Source organism: Nilaparvata lugens, chromosome 1, assembly GCF_014356525.2.
Source record: "Nilaparvata lugens isolate BPH chromosome 1, ASM1435652v1, whole genome shotgun sequence".
NCBI lineage: Eukaryota > Metazoa > Arthropoda > Insecta > Hemiptera > Delphacidae > Nilaparvata > Nilaparvata lugens.
Genome location: NC_052504.1, coordinates 34,518,268 through 34,541,861, shown reverse-complemented (window position 1 = coordinate 34,541,861; position 23,594 = coordinate 34,518,268). Strand labels below are relative to the sequence as shown.

The 23,594-nt window shown below is 36.1% G+C and overlaps 1 protein-coding gene across 1 annotated transcript; it reads right to left on the bottom strand.

Moving 5' to 3' along the window:
• Positions 1 to 950: 950 nt before the first annotated feature.
• LOC111051841 (protein NDUFAF4 homolog) lies at positions 951 to 23,301 on the bottom strand. The gene is made up of 4 exons (XM_022338412.2): positions 22,776 to 23,301; positions 15,812 to 15,903; positions 13,917 to 14,115; positions 951 to 1,278 (listed from the first exon to the last, which is right to left on the bottom strand). Exons 1-4 carry the CDS (start codon positions 22,915 to 22,917, stop codon positions 1,091 to 1,093), a joined length of 621 nt encoding a protein of 206 aa, XP_022194104.2. The 5' UTR covers positions 22,918 to 23,301; the 3' UTR covers positions 951 to 1,090.
• Between the last annotated feature and the right edge of the window lie 293 nt (positions 23,302 to 23,594).

The following is a 23,594-nucleotide window of genomic DNA, read 5'->3' as shown; positions in this document are numbered from 1 at the left end:
CGACCTAGAGGAAGACCAAGAAGAAGATGGCGAGACCAGGTTAGGAGTGAGATCCAAGAGAGAGGACTGGACTGGAGGAGGTTGGAGGAGGAGAGGAGCTACTTGGACAGACAGACATGGCGAGGCATCGTAAACCGCACCCGGGAAACTGGAGACGGAGATCGAAAATGATGATGATTCATTTCTATATCTACCAACTTCTTCTAGAGTTTAAGTATTTCTCTACTACTGTTGCAGCAGCTTTAGTTTTGCAATAATAGATCAATTGACAAAGGAATGTTTTGAACACAATTTTTTACCTCGCAGCTTTGTTGGGACCAGTTAGGAGGTGATCATATCAAAAGTACCCATCCTTACCCCTTGTGCTAAAAGGATGAGAGTTGTTTAAAAGTTACAATGTTCAATTTTTTGCTCACACGTTCAACGGACATGACTAATTATTAAAAAATGAAGTTTGATTAATTTTTTACACTTTTTGTACAGTATTGGTTAGGGATATCTCTAATATTTTTCGAGATATTCGCTCTCAAAGTGTAAAAATATTTGAAATACCAGTTTTTCATACAATTTTTTGCTCTTTTAGGGCTTATAACTCTCCAATTTATTTTATCGTGGAAATAAAATAATGCTCATCGTAGGTTTGTAGACTTTTGCCATTAACTTTTGATAAACTACAGTCGGAACAGTCTTGGGCTCGAATCCCTTCTAAGTTCATTGTCTTATGGTTGTTTGTTAATGACATAATCTCATCTCATTACCCACGCACAAGTGCTGTAAGCTTTTGTGTGAAAGCCATCCAACACAAAAATGATTGAATGTGGCACTATTGTTGGCAGTGTGCTGGATAGAAAAATGTGTTCTATACAATACAATATATTTTTTGTGAACAATACAATATCGCTTCATCTTTTCACAAAAAGTTCAACGCAAAAAATTCACTCCGCTTTTCAATCCTCGGATTTTCAACACATTTTACTTTTAATGGCACAATACAAATTGATAAGATAATGGTATGCTCTAATGAAAAACAATTTTATTACATAATCTTATACTACAACAGATAAAGCACAGCCTTTATATACACATCTGATTATTTTGTTACAATCTCTTTCGCATCAACGCCTTCTTTTTGAGGCTGTGAAGTTTGGCCGATGGTAAGCGTCTTGATGTTTGCCAATGTCTTTTTTAATTCTAGACGAAGACGTAGGTCTTTGACGTGGGTATCCAGGTTTTTCGGCACATTTAATTTGAAAATCTGATATCGATCTACAGCCGTCTCTGAAAATAATAAAGATAAACTATGAATAATTTCAAACTGAGTGTGGACTGAATTAACTATTGCTACACGGATGTGATCAGTCCTGAATAGAAACCTCCTATATATGATTTTTCACCTTTGAGTATTATAATTGGATTTATATCCCTGACACGTCATATACAGCTAAGCTTTGTTTGATAATGTAGTGTTTTTGACGAAAAATACTAAACATTTACATTCAAATTTAATTCTACATTTGGAAAATTCAGTGGCCTGAGTTTAGGTTTTGAAAGTTTAGGCTTGCGACTCATCCGCACCACTCTCAAAAAGAAGATTTTATCTTGGAAGTTCTGGAGTTCGAAGGATGCAAACTTGATTTTTTTTTAATTACATTTTCCCGGACATAATAAGGGCCTGAACACACGGAGAGCGATCTACAGAGTGGTCCTAGGTATACCTGTATATACCGTACAGGTTGTTTCTAAAATTGACCGACAAACTTTGTGAGTGGTTTTCTGACAAACATTAAAGAAAAGATAATTCCAGTAAACATGGGTTCTAAAATGTTTCGTTACAGAGATAATTATGGCGGAAGATTGCACATTTTTTCAAATCTACAAAATTTTATAGATAAATATGTTGCACTCTGATGAGGGTATTTGATGATCAATATTCTCAAGTAAAATTAGCTAAGAAATCGAATAGAATCAATTAGGAGTATGTAAATTCAATGACTGTTGCGATAATGGGGAAAATGTCAAAATAAACGTAATTTTCCAATTTAAAAATAATTCAACTAGGATACTTATTCTTTAACGGTATTTTAAATCAGAGAAAATGATGAATAAATTCTGAATAGATCAATAAAATCATTTTCTCCGTAAGAGTGCATTTTTAATCCCATGTTACTTGATTTTTTCTTAATTTTAACGCAAGGAAATCATTTACTTACTGTTTAATCACTTACGAAGTTTGTCGGTCCATTTCAGAAACACTGTATATGTATATCTACAACCTGCTAAGACCGTTCTCCAAGTGTCCAGGACCTAAGAAATCTGAGAATGCGGGAGGTCTTCTGTCATAGAAGCGTTTGTCGCAGCTCTTAACACGAAATATAGTGTGGTTTCAGCTGATTAATGTCTACTTTGCGCACCAATCACAATGGACAGTACTCAACAGGATTAGAACTGGACACGAAGATGTAGGGCATCTCTCAGTGACTGGGGCAGATTGTCCTCCCCTGCTTGTGATTGTGGAGAGGCTAGACAAACATTGAATCATATCCGACAAGACTTGGCACTGAGAACATTCATTGAGGCTGGATATCAGAGACAGAAAAAACAGCTGTAGTTTTTGCAGATTTAAAGGCAGCATATGATACAGTCTGGCGAGAAGGTCTAATATAATAAAATGTTGCAAGTCATTCCATGTCAACATACAGTAAGACTTGTAAACGATAATATACTGAAAAGCAGATCCTTCCAGGTATTGATAGGGCATGAGATGAGTTCGAACAAATAAATTCAATGTGGCTTGACAATGGTCTGCCACAAGGATCTGTCTTGGCTCTTCTCCTTTTCAACTTTATGTCTCAGACCTGTCAAGAGTCAGGTCCCGAGTATTTGCATATATACAGGCTTTGGCTACACAGAGTAGTGACCTTGAGACTGGAGAGGAAACAATCAATCATTTATTTCTTTCCAAAACATACATGAAAAAGTCAAAAGACTAACTTGAAGCTAAAGAGAAATAGTGACTGTTTAAAATTCATTTTTTTACAGTAAACTCGTTTATACTGTAGCATGCTAAATCTATCAAATATGCTCTCAGCAATTCCTTGAATTTTGATCAATCAGGTTCATGTCTTATGCAATCTGGGAGACAACCAATAAATTTTATTCCCATGTACGTTGGACTTTGTTTATATTTTTCCTTATTGTGTTTCTTTATTGAAAAATTATTTTTATTTCTTGTGTTGTAATTATGCATATCTACTTGCCGTGGGAATCTAGATTCGTTAGTTTTTATATATAATATTGTCCTATAAATGTACAGGCTGTACACCGTCATGAACTTTAACTTACTGAAGAATGGCTTGCATGATTGCTCTCTATCAAGGTTTAGAATTATTCTTATTGCTTCTTTTTGTAATAGGAGTATTTTATTTTAGTTTGAGATGCTTGTTCCTCCATATATATTTCAATTCCATATGAAATGTGGGAGTGGATCATTGCAAAGTACCTACACTGCTTTTAACGTTTCTAAGTTGGAAATTTTTGCTAGTCGTCTCAGTGCGAAAATTCCTGAGCTTAGTTTTTTACATATTTTTTGAATTTGAACGGACCAACTAAGTGTGTTTTCAAGATATAGACCTAAAAATTTAATCTCTTCTTTATTATTTCCGGAATTAAGTAGTTTTACCTCTGAATTTCTACAAGTAAAATGGAGGAACTTTGTTTTTATCATTAAGTAGCAGATGTCTATGATTTAGGTACTTTTTAGTTAATGATATAGAATTGTTAAATTTAATTTCTGTCGTGTTCCAGTCCTTATCAGCAATGCACAGACTTATATCGTCAGCGTATAAGCATAATTTACCATTTTCAACTAAATCGCACATATATTTAGGCAACACCCCTAAGTAGCACAGAAACAAAAATGGACCTAACACCGATCCTTGTGGTACAGAATAGTTATTATATTTTAAGTTTGATCCAATATTGTACTGATTTTTATTGCTTGTATACTTTATATTTACATACTGTTGCCGTCCTTCTAGATATGACTTGATCCAGCTAAGCTCTTTACCTCTAATTCCTTAATTTTGAAGTTTATTTGATAATAATTTATGATTCACACTGTCAAATGCCTTGGTTAAATCCAGGAATGCTCCTACAGTATTTAATCCCTCATGTAAGTTTTATAAAATGTTTTCAATGAACTCTATCACTAACAAGTGACTTAGCTGTCCTGACAGACTACTGTTCGAAATAGAGGCTGTGCCCTAGCACTGAGAAAACTGAAGTATCAGCCTTCCATCTATGCAATAAGAGATTGAGATGAGTGAGATAAGAGTTATGAAAGCAGCTTGACGCGTCTCGTTTCGGCTCCTCAAAACTATTGTCGTTTCAGTCGGTTTTTCTCATCGAATCAGCATGATTTTTTCATATATAGTGTGTGAAGGTGTTATCGTGTTCATCACCGAATCTTGTTGTAATCCACCTCATATCTCTTGCGCAATTGAGCAATTTTCAAATCCAAGCAACATGTATCCATCGCCAAAAGCTCTACGAAGCGGTTCTAGGGCGCAGGCTTCGATTGATAAGGCTACTGCAGGAGATAAGCGCCCAGCCGTGCCAGTGAATCAACGGTCGAATTCGGCCCCCTCTGCCTCTTCGTCTAAAGGAGGAAGCGATACGGTGGTGGGGGGGATGGGCGGCTCGAGAGACATTCTCGGCATTCCTCTCCGATGACGAGTTTCTGACCAGGCTAGCAGATAACGTTGCCGATAAGCTTTTCGAACGACTGGCAGATACCATCTCCGCGCGCTTTGTCCAAGCGTTTGAACCGCGACTGTCGGCGTTGGAGGCGAGAGTGGAGTCTCTCGCGGCTGAGGTTGTCGCCGTTCGCGAGGGCCCGTCAGGTGCTGCTCGAAAACAAGATCGATGACCAGGAGCAGTACCAGCGGCGCAACAATGTGCGAATTTTTGGCGTGGAGGAGGTGAGGGGTGAGGACGTGACAGCCATCGTGACTGAAATATGCCGCGACAAACTCAACGTGAATATTGACCCTGCACTGATTGACCGATGCCATCGCTCCGGCCGTGTTGTTGATCCAAGGCCCGACGAGCCGCGGCTTAGGCCGCGTCCGATACTGGTAAAGTTTATCAGTTATCAGACAAAACGTGCCGTTCTCTCCGTGCGGCGGCAGCTGAAGGGGTCCTCGATCACCATCCGCGAGGACCTCACTCGGAAGCGGAACAGCTTCTATCGCGAGGTGGCTGCTCGTGGGTGCCAAGCAAACGCCTGGACTGTTGATGGTACGGTAAAGTGGAGGGAGGGGGATAGAATTATGTTTCGGAGAAATTTCTAAAAGCTGAACTATGAAATTGAATTTAGAAATCGTATTATCTATGTTTCTGTGAAAGACTTATCATTGGTTTATTATTATTTGATTCATTTTCCACTGATTTAAAAAAAAATATTTTTATTTATTTCTTTTCTTTGTTCTTCTTATTCTTACATGATTAATTTTATATTTTTCTGATATTTTTAATATTTTGATATGATATAAAATTTTGATATTTTGTGAGTTTTTTGCACTATTGAGTAAAAATGTGTTCTGTCTTAATATAAGACAGAACACATTTATAAGACGGAACACAGTTTATCAGATCAAAGTTGGGTTTGTTCGCCATAATGAAATATTTTGTTTGCCATAATACCGTACGATTTAATTATTGATAATTATCTCTAAAACACAAGAACAGGTAGATAGTAATCTGTCTTAATATATTCTTAAGATGAATCTTACAATTATCTTACAACTTAAATGATATACTCTTATAGCCTAAAATAATTGACAATAATTATGATCTAATCACATTACAGATTCTATTTGATGTATCTTTCATGTGTTATCTTCCCACTATTAATCATTACTTTTCTGCTCTCACTTATCAATTTATTATTGGATTTCTCTCCTTTTCTCCTTCTCTCTCTCTCCTACTCTCTCTCACACTACATTCTCATATTTCTTCTGCTCCCAATCTATTCTATTTACCTGAGGATTGCCGTGATTACTCTTATCTGCTATCTGTAATAGTGGACTCGGTTCACACTTTCTTTCATTCCGTTTGACTCTCGCATTAATCGACATCCTACAGTCTTCTAGTTTGCTGTGTATCTAATCTTGAACTGAAATACTTTTGATCTGTCATTCGTTTTCTCTTTCCTAATTATTATCACGAAAACCGAATTAGAACCTAAATTTTATCTTATAGGAGCCGAACAGCTCAAGCCTATAGCTAGCGTTCCGACTCATTGCTTAGTGCTGTAGGGTACTTTGTTTTTATCTCCATTTTCATAATATTATTATTAACATCTTAATTTTATTTCTTTTATCGTCTTTTTTTATCTTTCTTTCTCTGCTTTCCTCTTGTGTGATTGCTTGCTAGTATGAATGTGGTGTGTTTTGATTTTGCTACTATTCCGCACCTGTCTGTTCCCTCCCCCCCTTCCGCCTCACTGTTCCGAGGCAGTCGCCCTGACACGTTGAATGTCGGTGCGGCAGGATGACGGTGCGGCCGCGCTGAGTGTCGCCGATTCCTTCAAGCAGGCTGTCTCGCCCTATCCCGATCGACTCAAGATTGCTCATGTGAACGCAATCCCTCCTTTGCCATATTGATGAGTTCAGGTGCACTTTCTCCAGTGGAGATTGTGATATTATACTTGTGACTGGAACCTGGCTCAAGCCAACTGTCCCCAGTCGGCTCGTTGCTCTTGACGACTTCGTTATCATCCGCAATGACCGTTTGCACAAGAATGGCGAAGGGGTTGCTGCGTACATAAAGCGTACTCTGCGGCCTTCTCATAAGTTCTCATCAGATAACTCCCGTCCATCGAGGCCTGAATATATGTTTTTTTGAAATAAAATGCAATGGAGTAAAAATGTTGATTTCGGTATGCTACAGGCCCCCTCACATTGGCTTTATGTCCGAATTTGAGGAGGTTCTGTTGGAGCTGATGGTGCCTTATGAACATGTGGCTATCATAGGTGACTTAAATACTGACCTTCTTGAACCTGATACTCATGACATAGAACAACTGACCACTATGTTTTTTGCGAACGGTATGACCTTGCTGCCTCTCCAAGCCACGCATCATACATCCACCTCGGACACATTGTTAGATCTCGTAGCGGTTGCTGATAGGAGATCAGCTATGAGCCATGGACAAATTCCTTTCCCAGGTCATTCAACACATGACTTAATTTACCTAGTTTATAACATTAGGAGACCCAAACCTAAACCGAAAGTAATCACCGGGATTATAACAATATTAACTTTTCTAATCTGTTTACTAATACACTTAATCTTGACTGGCATAACATTTTCAATACTAATGATGTAAACCTTATGTTAAATTTACTCAATAGCAATTTACTCTTCCTTTCTATAGCAATAAACATGTTCCTCTCTAAAACCGCAGAGTTACCAGAGATCCTGCTCCGTGGCTCACGGACGAGATCCGGCGGCTGATGCGGGATCGAGATTATTGGTGTAAAAGGGCAAGGCAGTCCAAGACTCCTCATGATTATTATCAATATAAGCATTTAAGAAACTCTTGCAAACAAATTATCAGAAATGCTAAAGCTGGTTTCTACCGCAACTTGATTTCATCTAAGAGGACATCATCCTCATCATTATGGCGTGCTTTGAGGGGGATTGGAGCTGGTAAGGAGAGGCAGGTGCCGACTGTAGCCCACTCGCTTGACAACCTCATGACTTTTTCATCGATAAACATGTGAGTTTGGATCAAGCCCGTGCCCACTTCAATTCCCTTCCTGACATCCATCCAAATGATAATTTCTACTTCTCTACGGTTTCTCAGCAAGAGGTATTTCTTGCAATCAGTAAAATAAAAAGTAATGCTATTGGCGCAGATGGTATCCCAATCAAGTTGCTGAAAATCCTCTTACCTTTGATCCTTCCTTTCCTCACCCATTCGATCAACACTTCCCTCATGACATCTGTTTTTCCTGATGAGTGGAAGCTCTCAATTGGTCTTGAGTCCTCTGCTGTTCAGCATCTACATAAATGACGTCACTACTACTTTACTTACTTCTAAATACTACCTTTATGCAGACGACCTACAAATCTACAAACACTTCAACAAAATTGATTTCAGCATTGTGGTAGAGGAGGTCAATGCTGACTTGGCCAGGGTTATTGAATGGTCTACAAGTAATGGACTCAACGTTAATGAGACATAGTCAAAGTTAATTATGGTTGGCTACTCAAGACTCTTGAACACACTTGACTTTTCAAATGGACCATAAATTACAAGCAACAACGTTCAATTGCAGTACAGCTCAGATGTTAAAAATTTAGGACTTACTATGATCAAGACTTTGGACTGGACAAATCATGTGACCTTGACTTGCAATAGAGTCATTGCGGGCATTATGACTTTGAAGAAGATTGCTGACTGTATCCCTTTCTCTACAAGGATTATGTTAGTCAAGACTGATTTTTCCAATTTTTAACTACTGTGACATTGTGACTCTTGATATGACAGTTCAACTTTTACAGAGGATGCAGCGTGCCCCCAATTACTGTGTACGCTTCATCTTCAACCTCAGACGTGATGACCATGTGACTGAATACTTTGACAGACTTAATCTCATGAGACTGCATGATTGTAGGGCGCTCCATGCTGTTATTTTTCTGCATAAGACATTAAAAACTGGAACACCTAAGTATATTGCAGAGGATTTTCAATATTTGAGTGATATCGGTCGTGGTGGTACACGGCATGGTTCCCATCTGCTGGCTGTACCAACTCACAGGACTTGTTCAACAAGTCCTTTCTTGTAACAGCTTGTGGATTGTGGAATTCATTGCCGGCTGAATTGAAGCGCATTGAGGCTCATCGTCGGTTCTAAATGAATGAATTTTAAGAGAATCAAGTTCAACTTTAAAAGTGAACTCTAAAGACAGATATAAAAAATACTCTTTTTCTCTCTCAAAATTAATTTCATGATAGAAGTATTTATTAATTTCCTTATTTTCTCATCTTGCTTATAAGGTTTGTAGCCATATTGCTCTTTTTGCTCCTTCGATCCTATCATTCCGTCGTAAATGTTGTATTCATTTCTCAATAGATCTTACATTTTATTTTGTTAATGTTATTTTACATTTTAAGAATGCTCTACTTTTAAGTTTATTCAACTATTCCACTTATCATTAATCATTTTTTTACTTTTTTCATTTAAAATATCGTTTTGTTTTATTTTACTGAGTATTGCTTGTTAAATTATAATTTAGTATTGTATTGGAGGGTTAAGTGTAAGAGAGGACCGACTGCGCCCTAACTTCGCCCTCCCAGGTATAAAATAAAGGCAGTCATTCTATTCTATTCAATAAACTAGCAAATGCTGAGCTGAAATTCTTAATGAATGATGCTGCCTTGAAACACAAAAAGTTTCCGAAATATCTTGGCATCACCCTGGACAGGACACTCTCTTTCAACCAGCACCTAAGGAATGTAGCGGCCAAGTTGAAGACGAGAAACAATATCATTCGGAAACTATGTGGCACAAGCACAACTTGGAGCTCATCTTTCTCAACTCTGAGGTGCTCTAGTCTGGGCCTGGTGTATGTTGCTGCCTCTACTATGCCTCTTCCTGGATCAACAGTTGTCACACTCACCTTGTAGATGTGCAGCTGAACAATTAAATGCAAATAATTACAGGAGCCTTACGATCCACTCCAGTTTCCTGGCTCCCAGTGCTCAGCAGCATACCCCCACCTCCTCTTCGCAGAGCACTCCTTTGCCGATAAATAATAATCAGACTATTTATTTTGGGATTCCTTTTGTAGCAATAGTAAAACATTGCATTATACGATGTATGGTACTTTACCGGGGACCGCGTTTGTCCAAAAATTGCCCCGATAAAAAAACTATTTGAATTTTTGTTGAAAATTTATTTATTTTATTTATTGAGAATACATTACATGATAAAGTACAACTCGAAGAGGTTTACAGCTAAACGCTAAAACAAGCCTCATTTACACAAAAAGTATGACACAAATGATTTAGAAATAATTATTGAGAACTTAAAATTAAAAAGCAAAACAAAACTAGATAAAGGAAATAGAAAAAAAGTAGCTTAGAGAGAAAAAACTGTTTTAGAAATAAGAACTTGATATTAAAAATCAAGATAAAACTTGATTAAGAAAACAGAAAAAAAGTTGCTTAAAAGAAGATAAGAAAGTTAGAAAAAAGTTGATTATAAATAAGAACTAAATATTAAACATTGAGAAAAAAAACTTTATCAAGAAAACGAAAAAGTTGATAGAAGAAAAAAAACGGGGTAAAAATGAAAGGAAGAATATATTGAAGGTCTGCAGAATAATAATGTGACAGTTAAAATTGAAGAGCTTGCATAGATTTAAAGCAAAATTTGCGTAAATTATCACCAAATGGGTCAAGAATCGGGTTTAAACTATTGTGCAGTATTCTTTGAAGGAAACAATTTGTATGTTGCACTGTTCTAGATCTTTCTATTGCGAATAACATGTTTAAACGTGGTCTGTTCAATGGGACAAAGAAATACATGTTGTATTGAACAAAATTAGGAACATCTATTTGACTATTAAGAATTTTATGGAGCACAATTAGTGATAAATAGTCACGTCTTTTACTCAAAGACATTATTTGAAAAGTGCTTCTCAGATCACGCATGGACTGATCATATGGACAATAAATATAATGTTTTTTTATAAAATAAATATCTAAGAAATCTATTCTGTATGCGCTCAACACAGTTTACAAAAGAATTCTGATATGGATTCCAAATCACAGCACAGTACTTTAATCGACTTCTCAACAAAGAGTAGTACAGCATTTTGATAAGCCCAATATCTGTGAAATGTCTAACATTTCTTATCAAGAAGCCTAACATCTTATTGGAACTTTTAACAACATAATTAACATGCTCCTTGAAATTGAGGGTGGAGTCAATGAAAATGCCCAAATCCTTAATTAAATAAACTCTTTCGAGTTGGTTACCCTGCATTGAGTAGCTGAAAACGTCTGGCGTCCGCTGCCTTGTGAAAATAATGTATTTACACTTCTGTACATTGAGTACCAGTTTATTTCTCAGACTCCAATCATGTATTCTATCTAAGTCTTGTTGTAATAACTCAGTGTCTCGACAGTCATTTATGGCACGATAAATTTTTACATCATCTGCATATATTAGGCAGTTGCTATTTTTTACACAAGAGGAAATGTCATTAAGAGTACAAAAAACAATCGATCAAGTAGGTATGAATGGAAAAAGGCTACCAATTCAGATCTGAATCCTAAGGCAAACATTTTCTGTAAAAGGATTTTGTGGTCTACTTTATCGAAGGCTTTAGAAAAATCAAGGTAAATGGCAACGGTACGTGATCCTCTATCAAGGTTTGCAGAAACAAAATTAGTAAACAATAGAATATCTGTTGAACGTTTAGTCAGGAAACCATGTTGATTTTCAGATATTATTGGTTTAAAATGATTGTAGATACGTTTATACAATATATATTCAAATATTTTTGCAGTTGAGTTCAAATTAGATATTTGCCTGTAATTCGATAAGTTGCTCAATTTACCGCCTTTAGGGATTGGAGTCACTCTTGCTTCTTCCCATCTACTTGGAAATCTGTTTTTGTCAATGGAGAGATTGAATAAATATTGAAGAGGCTTGATCAAAATTTCCGAACAGCCCTTGATTATATACGGCGGAATGTTGTCTGGCCCACATGACCTTTTAGGTTTCAAATTTCTAATGGATTCAACAACCTCATCTACAATTATATTTTTATACAAAAGCTATCAACTGTGCTACTGATTTCAGCATCTGTTTCAACAAGGTCATCAAAACCAAATGGAGCATCATTGCTATAAACTGGAGCAAAATAGTTTGCAAATTTTTGTGGTACTTCACTAACAGGAATCTTAACACCATTCAATTAATATTCGCTGAGTACAGTATTATTTGCTCTTTTGTTTTTCATGTAGTTCTAAAAAGTTCTTACATTAGTCTTAGCATAATTCTGTATGGCTGTTATATAACTATGATAAGCTACAGCTATCTGCATTTTCAAAGTGGTCCTAACTTCCTGAAATCTTTATACATGATATCTTGAAAATTTTCTCTTACGAGCTAGTTTATTCTTCAATTTCAAATTTTTGATTATATCATTATTGAACCAACAAGGATATTTTGCGCAGCTCTTTTTTCTCTACTTCGGGGATCCACAAATTCATAGCATTGTAAAATAAATCATAATAATAATCAACAGCCTCCTCATCTACGTCATCAATGAAATTTAATTTCTCCCAATCTGAATTTTCAATGTTGGATAAAGATTATGAAAATTGGATTTTTTGAAGTTATAAAAGGAAATTTCAGTGGCGGGGAAATGCATTCAAGGCAAATCTACTTGAAAGAAAAGTGCGGGATGATATTTTTAGTAAGAATAGGATCGTTACCTCACTCGAATTGAAGTCGCCAGCAATAATATTGTCCTCACTGATCAAATTAAAGTATTTTTCAATGTTCTATGAAAAGTTCTGATAATGGATGAGCCCAGCTGTTGGTCTGAGATAAACAGCTGTGATGTTGATAGTGCGTCCAGGTAGGCGAAGCCGAATGATAAGAGATTCGTATTGGGCCTATGCTCTCGTGGCGACAGCTACAGCCGGCAACCAAGCGGCGCACGCCACCAGCGCCCCCCCCCTCCTCTCGTCATCCCTGATACAGTTCGGTCCCGATCACATTTGATTTGAAAGACTCGATACCTACCATCGCAAGAGCAGAACTCGCCATCTTCAATATCCTCGGTTAGCCAGGTTTTAGATAAGATAATAATATCGCAAGTAGAACTCAAAAGTGAAACTGACAAATCATGCAGCTTGGTCCTTAAGCCGCCAAAATTTTGGTAGTAGATTGAAACATTCCTTAATCTAGAGCTTGAGTAAGTCATTATCACTAGAGATAACAAACACCGGGCTGCCTTCTTCGTATCTCAATTTGATATTTCCTCGCTTGTCAATCCAAAGAAACTTGTAATGTTTGTCAATCTTCATCATACGTGCTTTCGCAAATAGAATTCTTCTTGCTCTAGACAATGACTGATTCACATAGGCTAAATCGGCTGATCAGAAGGAAGACCCAGATGACGCGTCGACAATGTACGTTTCACACGCCTACGTTGTAACATGGCATCCTTGTTTGTTCTTCGTACAAATTTAACAATTATATTAGTAGTTGAGCGATTATTTTATTTTTTTATTCGATGACATACATTAATCATGTCCGCGCGCACGTCCACATCCAACGCCTTACCGACTTTAATAACTTTGTCCAGAGTGTTTTCATTGGTATTCCAAAAATCTCGAGAGTGTTTGCACGTGAATACTGTTCACTATCTTCTAATCTGATTTGAAGCTCGTCAACCTTATTTTTCAATGCTAAATTTTTTGTTTTCAACTTAGTGATAGTCTCTTCAAGTTTCAATATAACTTCGTTTTGACTAAGAAGCAATACACTACTTTCATCAAGTTTCTCATGGCACAAATTCAAAGATTTACCCAAATCATCTCCGAGTTGTTTGAATCTCAAGTCAATTCTTTCCTCGATTCTAGCTAGAAAAGCCTCTAAATCACGCTTGTTAATAGAGTCATTATACGAGTCGTCCGAGCCCGCCATCACGGGAGTTGAATCACTAAGTGATCGACTCAGATGGCGATTTTTAAAACACTTATCACAGTTCCAACCGCCACTAGCAGACGACGAAACAAAACTCACACAAGTGAACTTGAAGAGCTTTGTTCTGTTTATTATTTGAGAATACTAATTGTTTCATGCTTATAAAATATTACTTACCAACAAATTTCAAATCTAGATTGTAAACTGCGGCTAATACTTCGGGACGATACTTGATCTTATCCTCTTGATATCGACTTAACATTTCTAAAAAAATTTTCAATGTAATTTTCCCTTTAGGAACTGAAATCGGCTCCAAAACGCTTTCTTCATATGCAAATCTTTCCAGAGATGGAGGTATAGCTGCTAATGAATCCGGCTGAAAATGAAGATTAGATTAAATTTTTATAAAAACTGCAGTATTATCAAATAAAACAGTAGCAATTTTCAGTAGCCTAGTTTCTAAAATAGTGGTCACCAAAATTGATTATGCCACTACTCAAATTCTGCTGAAAAATTACTATATTATATAAAATGTATAAAAAACAACTACATAAGGGAACGCGAAATGGAAGTCACTCATCAATAGTTTCCATTTTCGCAAACTCTTTGAATCAAAAATGTACAATTCATCTGTCTGAGTAGTGGATTCTTATTATTAAATGAAATAAGAAAATGAATAATCAAATCTTGCCAGGGTGATATTTCTGATGTGGGAACTTAAGAGTCAGGTGCCCACCAGCTACATGATCTCAGCGTACCATGGTCTGTTTCACAGTCATATAAACTAAGGGATAGTACTTTGCGGCCACGTGGGTCGTTTTGAAATTATTCTTCAACAGAAAAAAGTTATCCATGTCATAATCTCATCACACTACACTTGGTACACTGTCGGTCCATTTTCAGAAGTTTGAGAATCATGACGGTCTTAAGCCAGTATTTGTATAGCCGACATTTTCCGAGTGAGGGGCCAGTTGCACACCTACAACACCAGAAGGCGGCGAGATACTATTAACCAGCCCTGCCATCATCACTGACCTGCTTACCTATGCGATTGTAGGATTGGGAAGAACAAGCTATGTGCACCTTGACCACTTCTAAAAGCGCAAAAATTATTGACGAATATCAAGCAGAAGCCACCTCGCCATGCACCAGACTAGCTCTACAATGAGGTGTAATGGACGCTAGGCAGATCTACTCTCTGGAAATAATTTGCAGACTACAAAAAACTAGAATGCTTTCAACATAGAAATCAACACAAAAAATAGAAACCTTATCACGATCGTTGTTGCTAGGAAGGCAAAATATCAACAACACTTCAACCAACTAGTTCCAAAACTCCACTATTTACTTCATGTACAAGCACGATAATAGAAAACCCAAGAAAATTCACAACCGCCGTTAAAAACTGGATTATAATAAATGAAAGATTATATATATAACATAATTTTTAACAATATATGTGAGCTCACTTACCCAAAGATTTTGCACTCCGTTCAAAATGACGTATTACTGCTACGAAAATGTTAGTGCACTAGCCCATGTACTTACTGCTCTAGTATAAGGGATCGCATAGTTGAATAGGTTTATTTCATAAAAAAATATACTATTTTTATATCTGCAGTGAACTTTATATTGTAGCCTATTGTAAATATTTTGAACTTTTTTTCGATTGCTTGCTTGTATTGATGAAATACAATGTATTTATAATCAGTTCTTCATTGCCTACAAGCGGTGTGGAGTTTGAGAAAAGGATAGAGATAGCGGCGATGAATAATGTCAGACAAGGATAGCAAATCAATGTTACCCAGGTGCTCACTTTATAAGGAAAATCTCACTAGTCACTATAGCTTTTTTCTAAAGTGAGATTCGCTTCAAACATCAGCATTGATTTTAATCCTAAGGAATAGCCTACTGACATCAGTTTCAGAATATCCTTCCATATTCAAATCAGAACTATGGAGATGAGTGATATGGAGGTATTTTGTCAGCAAATTCGTAGCTCGATTAGAATGGCCTAGTTTGATAAAAACTAATCTAGTCTTAAGATATACAGTATTAGATCAGTTACTAACTGCAGGGCCAGTAGATTTCACATGTATGTTCTTCAAATTCTCATTCAGTTGGGCATGTTTCTTTCCCATGTCCTCCAAAGTCAGTCCTTGTGCTGAAAAAATAAAATATAATTAATATAAAAAATATACCAACCTGGTTCCTCCTACTTTGCATCAAAAAGCCTGTAAAAATGAGTAATTCCATCGAAAGGAAGGTACTGTTTGGAAACAAAAGTAGGTAGTTTTGAAACAACTACAGTAGATATTGTACAGAGTGATCCAAAAGTCGCTGCCCATAATAAAGTAGGTACCTAGTGACATTCGCTCCGTCAATATTTCAGTTGGTCAAGAACCAGCCAGGGTAGGCAACTTCAGTATGTCCAGTTTTCAGTAAATTAATTTCCAGTTGCTTGCAGAAAGTCCAGTAATATATTTAGTCCAGTCATATATACAATATCATATATTTAATTCTAACACTATCAAACAAATTCTGAATGATACCAGCATATTTCCAATTGAAAGCAAAAACCTAAAAACTTATATTCAATGAACTTCTCCCCAACCTATTCTCACTAATCCCTATGAAGTGTACAACGGTGTCGCTGACTGTGACAAACAAAAACGCATCAAAAATGTGATGCGTACTGAATGGTTTAATTTCCAGTATCTTATTTATTCCAGTATATCAAGGACTGGAAAAATAGGTAGGTACTTGTAGAACAACTGAATTACTCCCCCACATAGAGCTTAGGTTACATTAGGCTGGAACATGTAGACTAACTGTAGAACATGCATGGCATGCACAGTCTTCTTACATTGTTGGGTCATCACAGCTGTTATCACCGCGAAACGCTTTGAGCAAAATGTTTTTGAGATTAGTAGTTTGTATCTCAATTTTCTGTTATTTATTTTTTCTTTGCTGCTGTGAGGTTAAATTATTTTTCTACTATCATTATAATTTGTAATTTTCAAGTGGTTTATTTATTGATACACAGAAGGCAATTTATTCATTAAAATGATTGGGGAAGGACCATCAGGCACAGCCTGTTATTTTTATTGGTTGTTTATTTTATGTTGGAAGCCTCTCGCTGATGATGAACATGTGATTATGTGTATGTGTTTCTGTGAACAAGACATGCAGGTTTATCATGCACGTTCTACCAGTAGGGTAGAGCCCAGCCTTAGGGTGGTCTGTATATCACGTCTACACCAAAGCAATCAACTGAACAATACGGCACTTTGACATGGGTTGGTGTTTTAAGACTGCCTTGCACGTTTTAATAACTATGTGGAAATGTTTTAAAGGCATTGCAGAAAAGCAATGTACAGTAGATATCTCATTTATTCATATTTTTATCATATTACCAAGTTGGTTATATAGGCTACAGAGTAGGGCAGAGAAGATTGTTTATTTGGTTGCTCACTGAAAAAATATGTAGGTATTTTTTTATAAATATCAATGATTTCATTTATTTAAACAAGGCTACTTGAAAGGATGATGGTAATTTTATGTGATTTTCAATTATTTTTAAAGGTAACAGTTAAAATAATATTTAGCATTTAGACGAATAGAATCCAGACAATTGTAACCATTTCCAATTTAAAACTAAACCATGGTAGAGCAACGAGACTAAAAGAAAATTGCGTGTTTTTTTAGGAAAGCGAAAAGGCATAGCTTCGTTTATGAATTCTTAAAAGAATATCTGAAAAAGAAAAGAGATCACAAAGAACTTCTTTCTAAATGAGAAGAGAGTTCAGTACTTGGATAGATTGAAAATGAAATTTAGAGAAGCAGTAGGGATTTCTGGGACGCAGCAAACATTTTTAAAGGAGAACAGCACAATGATAATAAAATTCCATTGGAAAATTGGGTGAAATTTCTAAAAAAATAGATATTGACAGGATGGAAACAAAGAGGCGGAAAATGCAAACTACTTTTTCAAGATGCTCTTCACCTTCATCATGATAGTGGATTCGATTTAAGAAAATTAACTAAATTACTTGAGGTCAAAAAATAGGAAAGCTCCAGGAATGATGAAATTTGTTATGAATTGTATAAGGATCTACCAGAAGTTTGGCTAGAGAGAATATTCCTGTTTTTCAATAGAATTTTTTGTGAAGTGTAAATTCCTCTAGAATGGAAAAAATAAATATGTTTTTCTATATAAGAAAGACAATAGACTGGACCCAAAAATTTACAGGAGCATAGTTCTGATCACTATAATGGCTTTTCACAAGTATGCTGGAGCGTAGGCTAACAACTTGGACGGAGAGTAGCAAGGTTTTACCGGAATGCCAGAACGGTTTTCGTAAAGGTCGCACTTGCTCTGATAATATTTTCACACTTCAAGCACTTATTTACTGCCAGATACATGTGAGAAAAAGAAAACTATTCGCTTTATACATTGATTTTGCGTCGGCGTTCGATTCTGTTCCGCATTCGCTCCTATATGGTATGATTTAGGAAGGGCGGGAGTCAGCTCAAAATTCTCAACAATAATTTATATTTCAGCTACGACCATAAGAAGTAAAAAAATGAGAATGAAGAATCTGAAACTATTCCGGTTACAAAGGGCATTTTGCAGGGGGATTTAATCAGCCCGCTTCTATTCTCCCTCCATTTGAGAGATTTTCATAGCTTTTTTAGAGCGAAGGGGTTCAGTGGCATCTGAATGAACGTAGAAGAAGACATTGAAGCTGCTCTTCACAGATGATATACTAATCGTCGCTGATTAGAATTTAACGATATTCCAACATTCATATTATTTTAATGGTCCTAGATTGTTCAATCTAGTGTCGCAATATCTAAATTGCCAGGAACTTTCACATTCATTTCTGAAATGTTTGAAAAACTACCTGCTCAGTGTTAATGACAGTGAATCATTTCTGAAAATTGTAAGATGTTATTCTTAAATAAGAAATTCCATCATTTATTATTATTAAATCCTAAATAATAATCTAATTAACATATCCTTTCTTAGAGTATGCATTTTGCATTGTAAATGTTCTATTTTTGGTTTTATCTCTGTATGCCTGTTATTTTTCATAATGTAATTACTTCATCCTTGTTTTCATGTGATGGGCTACCGTAGCAGAAAAAAAATGTATTTTTTTAAGTTATAATTTATTATGCCAAGTTTATATTTTATAGAGCGGAGCGGCCTTAGGCTAGCTTCAAACGCTTTCGGTTTCATTCGATTCGGTTAGTTTTCGGTTCGGTTCGTTACCGAAAACGAATGAGGCTTTCATTATACATGTCAGGTTTTAATTCGTACGGTTCTAATTAGGTATTTTCTTCTCAAACACAGCTGTGTTTGGATTTTCACAGTTCATGCTGGTATATTTAAATATAACAGCTGGTGTTAAATTGTAAGATGTTATCTCTTGAACAACAAAATTTTAAAGTTAATTAAAAATTGTGAATTGTTTGAATAGTTTCTTTTTGATTATGTTAATTTTGGATGTTCAGAGAATTTTTAAATTGAAAATTTGTTCCTTGTTTTGACACATGGTATATAAACTTCATCTCTTCTCTCCATTGATGAAATCATGTAATATTCGAGGAATAAAATAGAAACATAAAAGGCAAGCGTGTGTAAAAGACTTTGTTTTTTCCTGTTTCCCAAGCAACGAATTCGAATATAATGACCTATTCGTGTCGAGGGGGCGTTCGGTGCTATGCGGTTGCTTTTCGGTACCGAATTCAAACCGAATCATCGTTTCACACTTATCGGAATTTGCCGAAAACGAATCGAAAACGAAACGAACCGAAAGTGTGTGAAAGTAACCTCTCGCTAGCAACGAATTGAAACCTGATGGAATTTATTAGAGTCAAGTGGGCGTTCGGTTTTATGCGGTTTCTATTCGGTACCGAATTCAAACCGAATTACCGTTTCACACTTATCGGAATTTGCCGAAAACGAAACGAACCGAATGAATGTGAAACTAGCCCTTACTCCTCTGAGTATTTTTAGTTGTTTTATTAGGAGTAGTCCACCCCAATCGGGCTTATGCATACATAGGGTTGTCCACTTTTATTTCACATTTTATATCTTTCTTTTTTAATCTGTATTATATTTGTTTGTGAAATAAATGAATTGATTGATTGCAAGTCCGATCTGAGAAAGAAAATAAAATGCTTTTCAGAATACTGTAAATGCAAACACCTTACTGTGAAAAACGAAAATAGTACTTTCACAATCGAGGTTTAAAGAAAAATTTGGCATTCTGGTTAGGAGGAAGAAAAATTGAAATAGACAGACAGTACAAGTATTTCGGGGTAATTTTTAGCGCTGATGGAAAATTTTCGACAGCATGGTAAGTCACTTAAGACGAAGATCAAGTTGATGGGGAATCGGTGAATAATATTCTTAGAAAGGCTAAGTCGAATGTCTGGGAGAGTAAAATGAAACTGTACGACTCTGTTGTTCTGCCTGCTTTGATGTATGATTCTTAAATATGGTGATTCCAAAACGTTGAATTATTAGAAAAAGCTCAATTGCATTTCTTAAAAAAAACTTTTCTTTCTGAGCCAATGAATAGAATAGAATAGAATAGAATAGAATAGAATCTTTATTGCAGCAATATCTGAGGTCATCAGATACAATACAAGTGTCAAATATATACAACATGATACAAAATAAAAATATATTACATCAGTAAGTTACACTATCAGTACCCTATGATAATATGTCACCTGATTTTCAACTTATAACCGAATATTCCTAGCTAATGTATAAAAATGTTCACCAAGTTGGGGGGTACGTTTGGAAAATAATATTCATATTAGGGCATTTCGTGTTTTGTAGAAGCTTGCATTTTGTAAAAAGAATATTCTCGATAGGCCTACTCCAATCTGTGACATAACCTTGGTTATGTTGGCGGAAAATCAATTAGGTAGAGCTAATTTATCGGGGAGCAGATTGGTTCAAGTGAGAAGTCACATAGAAAAGTCTGGATATAAGTTGAAATAGCAAATATATTATCTCTTTAAAATTTACTCAAATCCTCATTATCAGATATTTCTGAAAAGTATTCAGAATTTTTAAAACTGTCAGACGTACAATCAGCTTAAGTGTCGGAAACCTGTACTCTTTATAAGAAAAGAAATCCTCCTTCTACTTTAGGAGAGCAACTAAGCATGAAATCACTCTTTGCTTAATCAAGAATCGTATCTCAGCTTCGCCTGACATCGAATAGTGGTATATATTAGTTCAGAGATAGATAGACTCTTCCAAGAATTGTCCTATGTGTAATTACAGGGAGTTGGAAACTCTGGAGCACTTTATAATGCGTTATCCTATGTACAGATGCAGAATTCAATTTTTAGGAAAATTTAACAAAAATAGGCTATAGTTAATAATGAGGACAGGTTGATAGTAATGTTGTCAAGTCTGTCGATAAAAAGAGTTTTTATTTACATTGTGAAGGCTTTAAAGATGACAGAAATGATATGTGATATGTAATTCAATCTGTGATATCTTTCTTCTATGAAATATAATTTAAGATAATGAGGTTAATTTATTGGTGACCACTACTAAACTACTACCACTAGGCCTACTCCTAATTCAATTCGTGATTGTTTTGTCCCAGCTCTATGAACCATTTATAAATAGTACTTGTTTCCAATTTGCTTCTTTATTTATTCTATAGGTATATTAAAAAATGTAGTTATTTACACCTGGCGGAGGAGGAAGAATGAGGAGCTCTACCAAGTATATCGTGAACTTGATGTGGTTAAAATGATCAAAATTGGTAGACTTCGATGGGCTGGCCACCTTATTCGGGCAGATGAGACATACCCACCAAGGAGACTCATGCTGTACAGGATGGAAGGGAGGCGAAGACCAGGAAGGCGGAGACTGCGCTGGATGGACGGTGTTGACAAGGACGCACAAGTGATTGGAGCCAGAGGTTGGAAAGCGAGGGTGGAGGACAGAGACGAATGGAGGCGAATACTGGAGGAGGCCAAGACCTGTAGCGGGTTGTAGTGCCACGGATGATGATGACATTTTTAAACTGTTTTATCTTCCAATTCACGGACACACAATGGGAGCCTGTTGAATATTTTCAGGGTGCGAATTGGGAAACTTGTGTGTGATCTGGCCAATCGTAATTGTGGCAGGTCTACATCATCACGTCTTCTAATAAAATAATCATGAACTAGTTAAGTTAGTAACTGAGTAGCCTAATATTCTTCGTCTGAAAATATTATTGATGATCAATCCAGGTACACACCAAGGCTTGCACAGATCAGAAATTTGATTGTTGCTCTTCATGCTAGGGTTAGGCTCAGTAATGATGAGGGCGATAGACTCTATCTCCACAACCATAACTTAAGAGCAAAGAGCATTTTTCGAGCTTAGGTTGATGCTGCAAAAAAGGCAGCAAATATGGTCAAAATTGAATCCGCAGGAATCCCATGTGTAGCTGCCTGGGACATTGTAAATCGGATCTCCAAAGTTGGTTCAAAGCCCAAATGTAAAGCAACACAGGATGAATTCAAAACTTTTTTATTGAAGAGGTGGAAAGGATTGTAGCTTAAATGAATAACGTGAGCTATGATGCTCCTGGATCCTGGTTGCAATAACAACCTAGTGAAATAAGTCAAAAGGTGGAGAGAAATAAAGTCTGCGGATATTGTTTGTGTTATTTATTCAGCTTCAAGAGCTCCCACAGTCTAGACATCTATGGAGTTACAGTTGAAGTTTGTCGTGGATGTAAAAAAAAAACATTTTTCTGGCTGGAAAAAAATCCATTCTACTCGGTGAAAGAATATTTTGATGCGCACAAGGACATTATAGTTTGATGGTTAAAGCTAAAAATTGTGAGTTTTTAAAAATACAAGGAGCATTTCTGTCAGATATAACTAAAAATCTATAAATTATGAGAAAGAGCAATTTTGCTGGTCTCAGGTTGTAGAGCAAATTTCATTTTCGGTGTAAATTTTAATTAATTTGCAATAAATAGATTTTTTATTACTAACCTTGCATTCTTTCCATATCCTTAGTAACTGATTCATATCGAGGGGCAGGTGGTAACTTATCTCTTGATATAACTTTGTGCGCTCTATTTTCAACATTATAGTTTATAAGTTCTCTTTTCATCGATGAAAATACTCTACCCATTTCACATTCAACAGTATACTTTTCGAAGTAATTATTTTCAAAGTTAATTAAGGATATTTATAGAAAAAAATACAAAGAATGAGAGCTCAACTTTTAAACTATTTGATTTCACGCGGATAACAGAAGATAAATATAATTTATGAAGAAATTGAAAGATGAAAGCGGTTTCTGGAATAACCTATACATTTTACATAACCCTCAATCTGACTCTGGTCTGGCGTCTGCTGCTTGCTATGATGGTTGAACTTACTTTTTACTGTCAGCTCTGTTTGAATGAAAAGCAACGCTGTTATTCATGATAAATGCTGACTATTACAATTGAACTCAACTAAATTAAGGTCAAGGTTTTTGCATGGATGCAGATCAGCTGTTATTCCGCTTTCTCTCAGTAAGACAATCTGTACCTAACATGCGCCTGCGTAGAAAATGATTTTGTTGGATCCGCTTCGTTTTTTGTAACGGTGACTGACCGTAGAGCAGATATGTGCATGATTTTAGTTTATTGTTTATTTTAGCTTACCCGGCGAACTTTGTATCGACAAAAGGTCAATGTATTTCATATCACACTTGACTTTATTTGGTGATTCATAAAATTTATCTGACAATATCAGAAATTTATCTTAATATTTTCATTCACATCTCAATACGTACTTCCTATGTATGTACTTAAAACTACC